Source organism: Sitophilus oryzae, unplaced genomic scaffold, assembly GCF_002938485.1.
Source record: "Sitophilus oryzae breed Bouriz unplaced genomic scaffold, Soryzae_2.0 scaffold_1062_pilon_pilon, whole genome shotgun sequence".
In the NCBI taxonomy this organism is placed as follows: Eukaryota; Metazoa; Arthropoda; class Insecta; order Coleoptera; family Curculionidae; genus Sitophilus; species Sitophilus oryzae.
The window spans coordinates 1464993-1479305 of record NW_022145685.1 but is presented as its reverse complement, the minus strand read 5'-3'; the positions used below and the strand labels follow the sequence as shown (position 1 = coordinate 1479305).

The 14313-nt window shown below is 31.6% G+C and overlaps 2 protein-coding genes across 3 annotated transcripts; one reads left to right on the top strand and one right to left on the bottom strand.

The window, feature by feature from the left end:
• The first annotated feature begins 491 nt into the window (after positions 1-491).
• Positions 492-4521, top strand: LOC115877722 (uncharacterized PE-PGRS family protein PE_PGRS20-like). Its single transcript, XM_030894012.1, has 3 exons — positions 492-638; positions 1848-2046; positions 4328-4521. The coding sequence occupies exons 1-3, from the start codon at positions 627-629 to the stop codon at positions 4429-4431; spliced, it is 315 nt and encodes a 104-aa protein (XP_030749872.1). The 5' UTR covers positions 492-626; the 3' UTR covers positions 4432-4521.
• Positions 4522-7361: 2840 nt separating this feature from the next.
• On the bottom strand, positions 7362-13551 carry LOC115878297 (glycine-rich cell wall structural protein-like). 2 transcript variants are annotated; one of them, XM_030894760.1, is made up of 7 exons: positions 13419-13551; positions 12274-12355; positions 10994-11142; positions 9623-9755; positions 8432-8572; positions 8114-8183; positions 7362-7865 (listed from the first exon to the last, which is right to left on the bottom strand). In XM_030894760.1, exons 1-7 carry the CDS (start codon positions 13428-13430, stop codon positions 7814-7816), a joined length of 639 nt encoding a protein of 212 aa, XP_030750620.1. In that variant the 5' UTR covers positions 13431-13551; the 3' UTR covers positions 7362-7813. The 2 variants fall into 2 exon arrangements, with proteins under 2 accessions (XP_030750620.1, XP_030750614.1); XM_030894754.1 differs by having other exon boundaries at positions 8127-8183.
• Between the last annotated feature and the right edge of the window lie 762 nt (positions 13552-14313).

Below are 14313 nucleotides of genomic sequence, written 5' to 3'. Positions count from 1 at the left end.
TTATTTCTGGGACACCCTGTATAAATAAACTTATTTTAGTTTCAATTATTATTATGACATAAATTTACTTAACATACAAATAAATAGACATATACAGATTAATAATCAAATATATAAATAATCAATCAATTTTTATTAAACAAACCTAGAGCTCCCAAGAAGCAGAAGGGTTCTGGTCATAGGTCCCATGTTCACTGATGAGCCTTCTTTGATCATTTTATCTATATTTTTTGACAATACATAATTTATTAATTTAATAAATTAATCTATAGCAGCTAATCGTTTCAACTAAACTACATGCATAACGGAAACGATAAAAATGATCTAAAAAATAATTAATAAAAAACACGTTAAAGTAAACAACTTAAAATGCAGTTGCTAATAGTTGCTAGGGAGTAAATATTAAACAAAAACAGTCCTGATAGTGTAACATGTGGTATAATTAAGTAAGAAGAAAACAACAACCTGAAGGTTAAGGCTTCATACAATGGACATTATCTGTGATAAAATCACTATATATAACTGGGGTAGTTACTGAGAATTTGTATCAGTCTCCACCTAAGTTTGTTAGGATAATAAACACTCTGCCATTCTTAACAGTACCCTAAAAACCACCTTCTACCAAAATGAACTCCATGGTAAGCATTATAAAGTTACTTTTTATAAAATAATTTATATTTTTATATTAAAGCCTTTTTAATGACTTAAGTCTTTTCTAAAAAAATTTAAATCCTTTCTTTTTCTATTTTAAGAAGATTTAGAACACAAGACATTTTGAAAAAAACTTAAATTTTAAGTCTTAAGTCAGCTTTCGAAAAATGACTTATAATCAAACGACTTAAGTCATTAAAATGATTTAAATCAAAAAAAGACTTAGGCTGTATTCCGTTGCAAAACCAGGCGAACCAGACCGGTAAACTACGGTAAAGAGCGGTTCCTGAAAAACATCGGTTTGGTAAAATATTGGAAACGTCAAATGTTGACGTTTTCTAAATTTCAATACCTCTATTATAAAATTTATCTTTTATGCATTTTTAATGTACATGTACATGTATATTCTCTGCTTTTATGTTTGCTTCTTCTTTTCAATGGAGTTTAATATTGAAAAATACTTTATTAATAAACTGTTAAACTCGTTAGAGAGCTCAAGTGAAAATTTGCAGGTCCAATATTAAAACAGATAATGATAAATAAACAAATCTAATCAATATTTATATTTTTATAGCTTACAAAACATTCACGATTATTTGTTGTCTTGTTTTTCATGTTTTCTTTAAATGTTCCCGACTTTAAGAAACAATGGCGGCATGATAAGTTTAAATAGTCCTAAAAAGTAATTCTATTTAGTTAATGAAATTTATTTATCTTTACTGCCTACCTCCATTGCTTTTGGATGTAAATACAAAATTATTACAAATATTAGAAATTAAATGAGAATTTTATTCGTACTTATTATATTTGCTTGATTTCTGTCACATAAATGACATTGACAAACAAAAACAGAAAAACCAGCCTTCTCGCGCTGGTTAGTTTGGTGACAGTTATAGCCGAATTTTACAGGAACCGTGTTCCGTAATAAGAAAACTTTCAGGAAACAGATAAAAACGGAACATAAAACCATAACCAAGGTAAGCAACGGAATACACCCTTAAATTTTCTGTGAGCTTGTATACATTATGTTCAAATCAATATGTGTTTTCTGTTTCTAATTATCATGTATAATCTAAAAAGGTTTTAAATATATTATATATTTATATATTTAAAAAAAAATAAATTAAGTGCATTTGTAGCTTCTTTCAACTTTCAACCAATGAAGCTGGTTCTAAATAGAGAAATTCTTATTCTAGATTGTTGCTCTTCTCGTTGTATGCGCTGCTGCTTCCACCCAAGCCCTCTGGGGAAGATCCGCAGCTTTGGTTGGACCCGGAACTCCAGGTGCCCTGATCCAGGGACCTGCTGCCGAAGGAGAGCTTTGGGGACCTGATGGTAGTCGCATTGCTGCTGCGGGGCAAGCTGGCGCCATTGCTGCCCCACCCCTACCAGGCGGTGAGTATTTTGTGAAAATGCCGTTGAAATGTTCGCAATATAACCTGTACGACGTTATAACTACAAGAGAAAAATCTATATTATTACAGTGCATTTAACTGCCACCTCAAGGAAGGTAATGGCAAACCACCTTGACTACATTTACATTGTACAGCTTCTCAAATAGTGCCATTCAGATTCGGCGATAAACTGTAGATCCCGTGTACTTGTGAAACATTGATGACACATATCACAAGTACAGGGTGGCGCCTCTCATACGCCGCGGAGCCTCCAAAGAGAACGACAGTTTCTATTGAAATGAAATTTTGTGAGCATATGTAGGTTAGGTAATTCAGAGCACTTTATAAAAATATAGAGAGTTCTACAGGGTGTCCCCAAAGAAAGTTGCATATCAAAATTGTGTATTTTGTAATGGAACACCCTATATATTAATTTATTTTCGGATTCTGGGAGAAAAATTGGTGAGTTTTATAAGAGAAGTATATGACTAAAATGTAATGTTTTTGACATATTTAACATTTTCTAGAAATAAAGAACAATTTTAAAATTACTAATAAAAGCACCCTAAATTGAAATTTACCCGGTAGAGCCTAATATGTAGTTAAATTAACTATTGTACTTTAAATCAAATTAAAACTTGATCCAAAAAGTTATACAGGATGAGACAAAATTAATATTGAATATTGGTCACATTTAAAAGCATGTTACTCTCTTATTTTAAATGGAACACCCAGTATATTATTCCGATATTCAATGGAGAATTTATGTCTCTTCAAAATACTATTAAGGTTGCCTACCCCTCAAATAAAGACTTTCCTAGATATTTTCATTTACATGATTTAATCAAGTTTAATGAGTAGATCTTTATTATTTGATAAAATCTATGTGGTTGTGAGATGTCTGAAGTTACTTCAACATAGCTGTCTAATTAGTCCAATTTTAACAACTAGTTATCATTTTGTGTCAGTTAAAACAAAAAAATTTCTCAGAAATTTGCTGAAAATGCAAAGTTATCCTACATCAGAAATAATTGATATGATTCTATTAGTTGGTGAATGCAGTGTGCATTCACCAATTAATAGAATACTTAAATGCTCCTGATTTTATCTAGTCTGGTTTTTTAAGGGAATATGTTAAAGACAGTGTTTGCAAAAGTCGACTAATTAGTGTCGACAACATGAGAAATTATTGTAGCTGATTTTTGATATAGAACTCCACCTTTCAAAATGAAAAGATCCTTTTGAAAAGACAATCATTTTATGCAGTTGACAGGAAAGGAAGCATTTTGAACATTCGATTTCATCTAGCTAATTTTTGTCGCATAATTTTATGCTTCTATGCTTAATTTGTCGCATAGTTTATATATCTAGTTTTAGTTCTGTAATAATTAAAATATGTTGTAAACGTATACGTGTGTGTAAATGTAACCGTGTATCTTTTTATTACCCTTGAGTATTTTACTCTACAATTTTTAATTTTTGTTAAATTATCAGGTATATCACACAGCCACCTAGATTATTTCAAATAATAAAGATTTACTGACGCAAAATCATAAAAATTAAAATATCTGGGAAAATCTTTGTCTGAGGGGTAGGCAACTTTAATAATATTTTGAAGATATATAAATTTCCCATTGAACACTGGAAAAATATACTGAGTGTTCCGTTTAAAATAAAGGAGTAACTAGCTTTTAAATGTGACTTATGTTCCATATTGATTTTGTCTCACCCTGTCACCTTTTCGGGTCAAATTTCTATTTGGTTTAATATACAATGGTTACTGTAATTAAATATCGGTCTGTACAAGGTCAACTAAAATTTACGTAGCTGTTATCGGAATTTAAAATTTACTCTTCATTTTCACAAAATGTAAATTATATCAAAATTCTTAGATTTTAGGTATATGCTCCTTTAATAAAACTCCACCTTTATTTTTCTCCTAGAATCCGAAAATCAATTAATATAAATAGTGTTCCATTAGAAAAAACACAACTTTGATGTGTAACTTCTTTTGGGGAGACCCTGTATAATTCTATATATTTTAATAAAATGCTTTCAGTTAACCTATATATGCTGCCAAAATTTCATTTCGATATAAACTACCGTTCTCCTTGGAGCTTTCGCGGCGTATGAGAGGCGCCACCCTGTACATGCGAGAGGTAGTCTACTCTCTGTATAGAATATAGCACTGTAAAAAAAAGAACTATATGATTAAAATTTACATATATTCTTAGTCATAATTTATAGTTCAAAATATCTAATAATTTTTTATTACTTTAAAGGCGTCGTTCGAGCTTCTGTAGTTCCAGGAGTTATCGGTCTAGGACTCGGAGGTGGACTTGGAGGTGGTCTTGGAGTTGGAATTGTTGGAGCTAGAGTTTGGTAGGGTCCACGAGGAAAAATTGAAATGAGGAAGAGGGGGATGATTTAATTTGGTTGTGATGTTATTATAAATAAAAAAAATCAGAACTACAAATCTTGTTTTCTTTTTAAAATATATATTTTTAAGTATGGTAATCGCAAAACAATTTCCGATACACGTGTTCAACTTTGAATGACAAGCGATGGCGACAGCGCTGCCAGATTGTGAGGGATTTCTGAGATGAATCTTAATTTAAAATTGACAAGCAACATATTTATTATATCATTTTTTTGTATTATTGAGTTTTACCTTTTATTTTTAATTTAATAACTAATATTTTAGAGATTAATTCATTTATTTGTTTTATAGCTTATTTTACTTATTACACATTGGCAAAAACTAGTCCATTATGAAGCTTATTATAAGAGTTATTATGGGTTATTTATTTATTGATGTGCATCTTACAATCCCATAAGTGGTAATAACAAGGGTCGAGGGTCCTATTAATGCACAAACTAATAATCACAGAATTTAATACTTATAAACTAACTTTGAAAGTGGTATAATGTGCTTATCAATCAAACTTACTTTTCTGACTGCAGCCAAGGGTAATAAAGAACCTTTATTGTCACGTTCTCGTTCAAAATAGTTTTCAAAAAACAGGGAAGCTTCAAGCTCTTTGCTTCGACTGTTTAAATGATTCGGCATATTTTCAACACACAATTTGAGGAAATTCAATACAAAAACTCGAAAATTTAGTTCTTAAAAGAACTGTTTGTGCTTAAAAGTGCATTTTTTAAAAAAAGACTATGAAAATAAGCAAAAAAACGAGAACAACTCACATATATTCAACAACACGATATTATTCAAAATAATGACGGACACTAGGATAATTGTCAAATAATAAAGGACAACATTGCTGAACACGGCGCAATGTGACCAACATAGCTATAATAAAATTCGGTTTAAACTAAACAAATTTAAACATTTTTGCTAAACTTCATTTAGTCAGGTTTATAGACTTTAGTGTCAATGTCGATATGATTGATGACGTGCATCGGAAAATGTTTTGCGATTACTATTAGTTTTAAAATACGTATATCCTTTAATTAATTAATTTGAACATCAGAGAACGTTTGAGCGTCAGCGATGGCTATGAAATGAGTTCTGTATCATTTAATATACGTCTGTCCGTTCTGTAGGTACGGGGTATCCGTGAGAGGGGAAACGATATTCTCTTCATGTTTTTCGTAAAAAATTAGATGGCGCGTCCCATCAATAAAAATTCGACAAATTTGCAAGTAGCCAATAAAATGAGTGGGCGGAGCGATTTGCGGTGACGTACTCGTCAAGTTGACGTATAAAATATATTGTTGTTTATTTACATGTTTTTTGTCCGCATTCCTTTCATAGACACAGATCCAGCAGACGTCATCGATCGTCATTTCCAAGCCAACTAGACACCGTTTTTTAGATCATACGGTTTTATCTACAAACGAAATTTTAAAAACGACAGCAATCTAAAAATTACATTTTGCCACAGCCAAATAATACAGAGTGTCCCAGAAATAAGTGAAAACATTTTTATTTTATTTATAGGGTCTTTCGGCTCCAGAAACACGCCTATGAGTTTTTTTTGCAAAAAATAACTGTTAAAAAGTTAAATAATTTATAGTTTTATAAAATTATAGTTCTATAAAGTTCCTTAAGGTTTTTTAAACAATTTTTCAATATTTTATCGGTTCTTAGTTCCATGCTAATGCAATGTAATAAAACGGAATCGCTTCGTATTCGATCAAAGTACCACTGAGAGACGACAGAAAAATGGTACGTTACCCTTTCTAATCCAATAACGCTATAACTTTCCATTTTCCAATAAACGCTCAGCACATTTCCTCGTTCGCTATACAAATACAGTGTGTCTAAAATGTTTATTTTCTGCAATCGTAACCAGTAGTTTCAAAGACGTGATCGATACTTACATAGAAATAGCAAAAAAATCTGGTTTTTATTCCTTACCTATGTTAAGTTGCACATAGCATAACAAATCTTTCATTATTTCTTATATTTGTAGTCTCTTATGGTTTATAATACCCTATTTTTAACAGAGAAATATTCAGACTTATAATATTTTCTAGCCTAACACTAATAGGACTAGACAAACTATAAAGACTGAATATTAGAATAGTCTTTTATAAAAATATATTTGGTGTGTTATAATAATAGTATTCCTTTTTTCCTGTTGAATATTAAACCACATAGATATTCTCACAAAGATTACACAAATTCCGAATGATAACGATTTTTCTGGATTTTTAATATATAAAATAATATATTATTAAAAATTAACAATATTCTCTACAAAGTTTTATAAAAAATTAGACCAACAACAATTACAATTATTTTTAACGTTTGTAGCAGTGTCTTTACTTGAATATTAAAATAAATTAAGAAATAATTCTAAATTGTTGTAAAATTGAACTGTTAGATTCGAGAGTCCAGCAGAAGACTAATCCTAATAAAAAAATTTTTGTTTGAAATGTTAAGAATTTCTGTTGAAGAAAAGTTGTTCACAAGTAAAGAACCAATAAAAAGCTGCTTTCTATTGATTTCTAACGTTTAAAATTCTTTAGAAAAAATAAGTTTAAGAATTTTTTGTTTCAGTTAAAGTGAAATATCCAGATATTTTGTTGGACTTACATTAGTATTAAGTTGCACTTTATATTGTTAGATATAAATAATATAGAAATAAAAAGATGAAATTTGATTCTTAGACCAAATTGTGCTTGAATAGATTGATTCATCAATGCATTGCAGATCGAAGTAGTTATAGGTAACTATTTAGTTGTTAATATATTTCTAATACCTTGTTATATTTCTATACACATGAATACACTCAACACTTATATTTCTAATGGATAACAAATGGATTTTAGATAAAGAAAAGTCGAAAGTCTTTTTTAAAAAGAATCATTTATTAACGCATATACATTTGTACAGTATATAAAAACATAAAAAAACTATACATATTAAATAACGTAGATAACACCAAGCTCGTACATGAGAAATCACAGTAAACTTAATGACCTGCTCTCGAGGACGTGCCCGTTTTGAACTGCCCTAAACTGAGACGGTTAGGGCCTACAAAACGGTGCCGGTATCCAGCGAGAGCGAAATGAAGAATGAAAATGAAAATCGTGATGGTCTTAGGTAATAAGTTTACACAATAAGAAAGATTTAACAAAATAATTAAAGAGTAAGAAGTCGTAATACTGAAAGATTGGTTTTTGCCTATGGTCGGTTTAATTTAATAATATCCATGACCGTCATCGGGGAGTCCATAAAGGCCATCAGCTACGATTTTACCGGAAGAACCTTTGATTACTACTGGTACGGTTTTGGTCCTCTAAGAACTCCGCCGTCGTGGGTTATGGAACCTGCTGATCCTCCTTTTGAATCTGAAACAAACACATATTCACACCCTTGTTCCGTTTTAAAGCTTGTGTTTGTATTCGTTTGGTTTCGGTGTATATACTACATGTTCGACCGAGATGTTTTGAGTTGGTGTGGTGTGATTGATTGATTTGACAGTTTTGACGAGATACGTGTTGATTTTGAGTCGAGCACAACAACTTGGTTTTTGAGGTGTACTGTTCAGTGTTGTCGTCTCCCACACCAATAAAAAAAGAAAAACTCTCGAACTAACCTAGTATTTTTACCTCCGTATCCACCTCCGTATCCACCACCGGCACCTCCGTGTCCACCTCCGAATCCACCTAAAGAAGGTTGTTGGTTTTCAATGAAATTAAGAAAGATTAATATAAGATTTATAACTGAGGGTAGTCAAGATGAGTATTTGCCAGATTTCAGAAGAGTTTGACGCGAATTCTAATACTGAACATGTATAATTTGGAAGATATCGTATCAAATAAATCGATATTTATAAAATATGGACTTATTTCGTGAATTCTCGGTTACAAGTGCTAAATCCCTCAAGTGATAAATCCAGAAGGTGGAGAACTACCTCCAAAACCACCTCCGAATCCACCGGCGCCTCCAGCGAGTCCAGTTTGGGCGGCGACACCTTCAGAATAAGTGATGGGGGCTTGGGCAGCTCCAACGAGATGAGCACCTCCGTTGGTGGGTCCAATTACGCTAGCGGTTCCTTTGGAGGAAACAATCAAATAAATTCGTTACAAAGGCATCAAGTCGTGTGTACCTACCATTCTATAGCTAAGATATAGCTAAGATAGCTCATAATCCACAGATTATATACAAGTCACGTATTCAGTGTTTCCAGAGAGGCTTAATCAATAGCTAGTAACATGCTTAGTATAGTATTATATATGGATAATTTCATTTTAGTAGGGTCGAAGCAGTAGTTTGATTTGCTGTAGTTTGCTTTATCGTCTATGAGTAATATGAATTATTATGCATTACCAGACCAGTGTCTATTAATTGGATAAAGTAAAGACTAGAATAATTGAAGAATTAATAAGAACCATGTAAACATCTAATTCAGTTGCTTATATTATCTTTCAGGACAGAAATGCAATTTCGGTGATGAAATTTACCATATATATTGAAAAAAAGAAAAGTATGAATAGCTTATAGCATGCTTATTGTTGTATTAAACATGGCTAATTCCATCTTAGTGAATTCTATGTATATTTCAGACCTTTTAGAATTGGAAACGTTGAAGATTATAATATTTTAGTATCAAGTTCAGATAGTTAATTTTCATTTCAATTATGGAATTAACCATATTAATGATATTATAGTTTCCCGAGAATGTTCATCTAGTGCTTCTTATTTACAAGCTATTAGATTTTTTAACGCTACTAAAGAAAATGTTACATAGTGTTTGTTAGAAGAAGATACGGAAACGTAAAGTCTACAAGTTCAAGACTTATAAGTTAAAATATGCCTGTTTTGAAACGAGACAACCGAATACGGAGAAACGAACACCGATTATTCTACCGTAAAAAGCCAAATCAGTATCGAAAGTGGTTGTTGAATTCTTTTGATCCATATTCGATTAGTCGCAGCCAATTACGCGAGCTTTTTATGGTAAAATCCTATAAAAGTGTAATGCTCGAAGAAAGTTTTTACGAACACGTGTCTGTGTGATTGAATATTTCAAAATGTAAAGTGTTATTTTATTGGATAATCGTTAGACCGGTGAGTAGGGGAGATACGGCGATTTCTATCGTACCTTGGGATGGTCCTACGATGCTGGCGGGTCCTTGTTGGGGTCCTACGAGGTTGGTGGGGCCGTTGGAGGCACCTTGTACGTTGTTTGGTCCTTCAGCGGGTCCGATGAGGGTCTTGCCACCGGCAGCAGGTCCCTAAAGAAACACAGATTGTCGTATTGCAGAAACAAAAAAAATCAGTGTGGCGAAGTGAAAGAAACGACCCTTTCATTGAAGATTAAGCTTAAAGAAGGAAGCTTGCAAGTTTAAATACAATTTAATATAATTTCAAATATATTCTTAGATAACATCTTACAGTAGTTAATAGCACATCGTGATAAATTTAAAGATCTATTAAATTTTTAAAGTATTTAAATTAGATAAGTTTTAAGGTACAACTATTTAACTTAAATCAAGTGAGATAATGAGTATTTAAATTAAATAAATGGTAAATAATTAACATTACAACATCGACAATGATGTGTTGTGTAATTTAAATAGGTATTTAATTAAATCGCACATGTCGATTTAAATTAACCTGAAAGCACGCACACTGAAAACAATTACTTCTCTGAGAACATTTCTACCATTATCTAACCAGATAAGGTTAACAAACTTAGTAAACTGTATCGTGACTCAAACAATTGACATATGAAATAATTATTATTCTTTAAATAATTATTTTTCAATTTAGTACTTAAAAAAATATTATGTTGCTGTATAAGAATATATTTTTAGCACAGAGAAAACTTCCTTATTCAAGCAAACAGGATCGTTTTAGCCGATATAATTTGGTTTATAAATGGCTCAATCAGAAACCATAAGAGCTAGAATGAAGTCGTAAATGACGGGATATTATGTAGAAAAACTAATAAGGCAGGAGAGAACACCGTCCAGTTGTCATTTTCATAGAGCCTTAAGAGCACTTGATTCCGTAGCAGATATAAAAAAGTTGAATGAAACCCGAAATGACAGATAGAATGGTGAAATAATGGCAAAATTTGTGAAATAACTGTGGAAAAATTCATCAGAACAACGGCTGGCCATAAGACCAAATAGCAAAGGCAGAAAAACTACCAAATTTGTAGGGTGTAAAATTTAAGGGTTTAAAAAAGGTCTCTTAACAGAGCTTTACAAGCTCAATAGGCACATTAGGTGAATGAATTAGCACACTAAGCCATGTGGATTTTCTATTACCTAATCAGAGGAACACAGTATGACAAATGTGCAAAATGATGACACGTTCTGTCTCCAAGTTATTAAACTTTGTAAAAAGGGAGAATTTAACCAGGAAGTTCAGAGGAGCAAGATAGATCTGATGAAGTATAAGAATAAGAATCTAAGAGAATAATAAGGATTGAATGTGATGATGGGTGTAAGAAGTGTATACTCACTTGAACGTAGGTTGGGCCAGCGGCTTCACTTCCGTAGAAACCACCTCCTACACTACCTCCGGCGAATCCACCTCCCAATCCACCTCCGAATCCACCACCACCTCCACCACATCCGGCACCACCGGCTCCTCCATGTTCACATCCACCTTCTGAAAATAAAGGACAATAATCATTAGAATCCACAGAAATCATAGTTCGTGGCGTGTTAAGGTTCTTAATCACTGAACTAACAAAGTCGAGTATATTAATTAAATATGCATAATATTCGAATATACTATAAAGTGATCTGCAGTTAATTACAAAGGTGTTTGCAGAAGTAGATTTAATTCTTTTAATATTCATTAAGTTACTTAAAGATAATTTTGCATCAAAAAGAAACTTAATTATTATCTTATTAAAATATCAATTAGAAATAATACAATTTATTAAGAAATGGATAACACAACCAGCATTTTAACTTGATTTCCAGTCAGATAATTTAGTACAGAAAAAAATACTTCTTTCAAACTAAATTAATTGACTGGTTGCAAAATTTTCGTTTGAATCTAATAACGCAGAATAATAATACAGAATATATGAAAGTTGTTTTACTGTGTTGACAAAATCGACCTAAGGAATGACTATTAAGAGAGTAAGTAGAACAGAAACTGTACGGGAGCATTGCGAAACGACAGCGTATGTTATAAAGAGCCTTATGTTTGCATAAGAATGTATAGCTATAAAATGAAAAATGCAATTATCGTATACATAAAGAACCAAAAAAAAACAGAGAACACTACCGTTTTCTACACGTTTCACTTTACTATATACTCGTAGTTATTTGATTTAGCTTAAGACAGGGAAGAGAGTTATGTCGTTTTTTATCGACACAGGTGACTGATAACCTGAGCGTTAAAATGATTCTAAACAAATATATTCACTTGATATGCAATTACGGTCAATTTGGCATGTAGACAAGCAAAGAGAAATTGATTGAAACTGATACGATTTTGTATTTGATTGCTTACAATAAGATCAAATTGATTTCTCTTTCCAACGATAACTAGTATAAGGTAGATTTAACTTAACGTAATGAACATTCTTCTTAATATTCAAACAGCTAGTTCCATTTTGAAATTATAGATTTTTGAAGAAAATTGACATATACTCTGGTAATTTAAGTAGTGTGAAGATGATTTTTATTAAATGCTTTTGAGATGATACTGAGATAGAAAAAAGTTGGAGATTTAAATTAGTTGTATTTTGTTAAGGATTTAAGGGATTCTTAAGGTTGTTCTTACCGTATCCACCTCCACCACCACCACCGTAGTAGCCGGGGTAGGCGGAGCTGAGGGTAGCTACAGTAGCTAAGATAGCGACGGCCTGTAACAAAAAACATTTTCAAAATTAGGGGTATTTTATCCAAAAACTTTCTCTATTTTGTACTTTAAAATACTTTTTACTGTAATGCCTTGTAGATTTATTACGTATAGTTGGGTTCATAAACGGAGTATATATTATTGTCAAATTGAATATCTTGACAGTTGATAGCTGAATAATAAAGCACTTATAAAAAATATAAAAGCCTAAAATATAAATTTCATTCTTTCTTTATAATAATATTGAAGTAAATTTTAAGTTGTGTAATAATGGTTAACTAATAATTTCAAAACTACTTGTGATGTTTTCTCAAACAAAAAATTAAAACCCTTTATAAGATTTTTCATAAATAAATAGTTAATTTCAAATAATGTAACCTCGATATCATTAATATTTGTATTTACTGTAAAAAGTATCACAGAAATATCTCAAATCTAGGATGGAGTTAGAATTTAGAGTCCTTAGAGTGTTAATAATAGCATATTCCAGAATATACATAATAGATGAGTTTTCAATATTAGAGTACAATACACAGATTGAAGTTAATGTATTTAAATTTTTTTTGTTTTAAAAGTTAATATTTTTGAAGTTAAAATCTGTATGATGTATGCTATACCTTATTGAAATGTATTTGTTTGCATGTATATCTATCATTAAATCTTTAGATATAAATAATTAAATATTGAATACAATAGAGCACACTAAGTAGATATGAACTGAAAAGTATTAAGAATAATCACTTCAAAGATTGGAATAATCATACTAACTACCGGAAAATGTTCCATAGAGAAAATCTAGTACTAAGGGTTTAAAGAAGCGTTGATATAAGATGAGTATTTAAAACATATGATTAAATATGTTATTAAATTAACAATAGGAAATCTAAAAATATGAAATATGATAGTAAAAAAATTTAACAAAGGACACTCTGATAAACCACAACAAAGTCACAAAATTCGTTCACAATATTAGATAAAAACTACGATTGAAAGAAAGTTAAAGTTCGCACAAATTTAGAGAATTTATATGTAAAACAACAATACGGATATTAAGAGACTCAACTCACCAAGACTTTCATGGCGATTATTCGAATTGTTTAATACTAGTGGATGAACCGACCAAACTGCAAGAAGTGATGCTTTGGTGAGGTGGCCGGGCAGCTTATATACAAAACTTTCCGCGTTCTGGGGGATGCAGATTCGGTTTCGGAAACCATAGCCTACCGCTACGGCGTTGTAGAGGTAGAAGGAAAAAAATGGGTTGCACACGATCATGCTATACGTATGCGATCGACAAAAAACGGGTTCGCGCTGCCATTCGCCGCCGATCGCCGCTAGTTCACCAGCCTCGGGTACTCTTCGCCTACTCCAATTTTTTTCTCTTCTAGTTCCATTCGTTCCATTTCATGGATTCTGTTATCGGCGAGGTGGTCGAAATAGAAACAGTTTGGAACGTTGATAGTGAGGTGTTAGACGGTCGATTTGGACTTGGTAGAACTTGGAATTTTGCGCGTTTAATTCTCTAGTAGTGTTTTATGTCTCATAATATTTTATTAAAGAAATATATTCTTTTAGTTCTCTATTATGTTTATCAGTTTCCATCTAGTAAAATTTTTAGTTGGTTTCGCTTCGTTTAGAGCTTAGAATTTTGAGCATTTCTCTAGTAGTGATTTATTTCTTTGTAAAACTTTTAAACTTTTTTGTTTTGTTGAGGTATATATTATTAGTAATCATTGAAAAAGATTTATTCAGCACGACACAGGGTGAGTCTTAAATAGTGTAAATATTTCCAGGGCTGGTAGATCTCGATTAAATAAACATATTTGCTCTTTACCGTTTTTTCAAATAAGTCCAAAATAATCAAGTTATTTTACTTTGAAGGTTTCAAAAAAAATTAGTTGCTTAAATTTTGAGAACCACTGAATCTTTCTGGGTTCTTTCTTGTAAATTTAATCTACTACC

What these genes read in the sequence shown, in the direction of transcription:
- LOC115877722 (XM_030894012.1), top strand. An exon ending in TGCCCCACCCCTACCAGGCG is followed by an intron (nt 2,047 to 4,327) that starts GTGAGTATTTTG and finishes ATTACTTTAAAG; the next exon opens with GCGTCGTTCGAGCTTCTGTA.
- LOC115878297 (XM_030894754.1), bottom strand. An exon ending in CATCGTAGGACCATCCCAAG is followed by an intron (nt 8,573 to 9,622) that starts GTACGATAGAAA and finishes TTTCCTCCAAAG; the next exon opens with GAACCGCTAGCGTAATTGGA. An exon ending in ATTCGGAGGTGGTTTTGGAG is followed by an intron (nt 8,184 to 8,431) that starts GTAGTTCTCCAC and finishes AACCTTCTTTAG; the next exon opens with GTGGATTCGGAGGTGGACAC.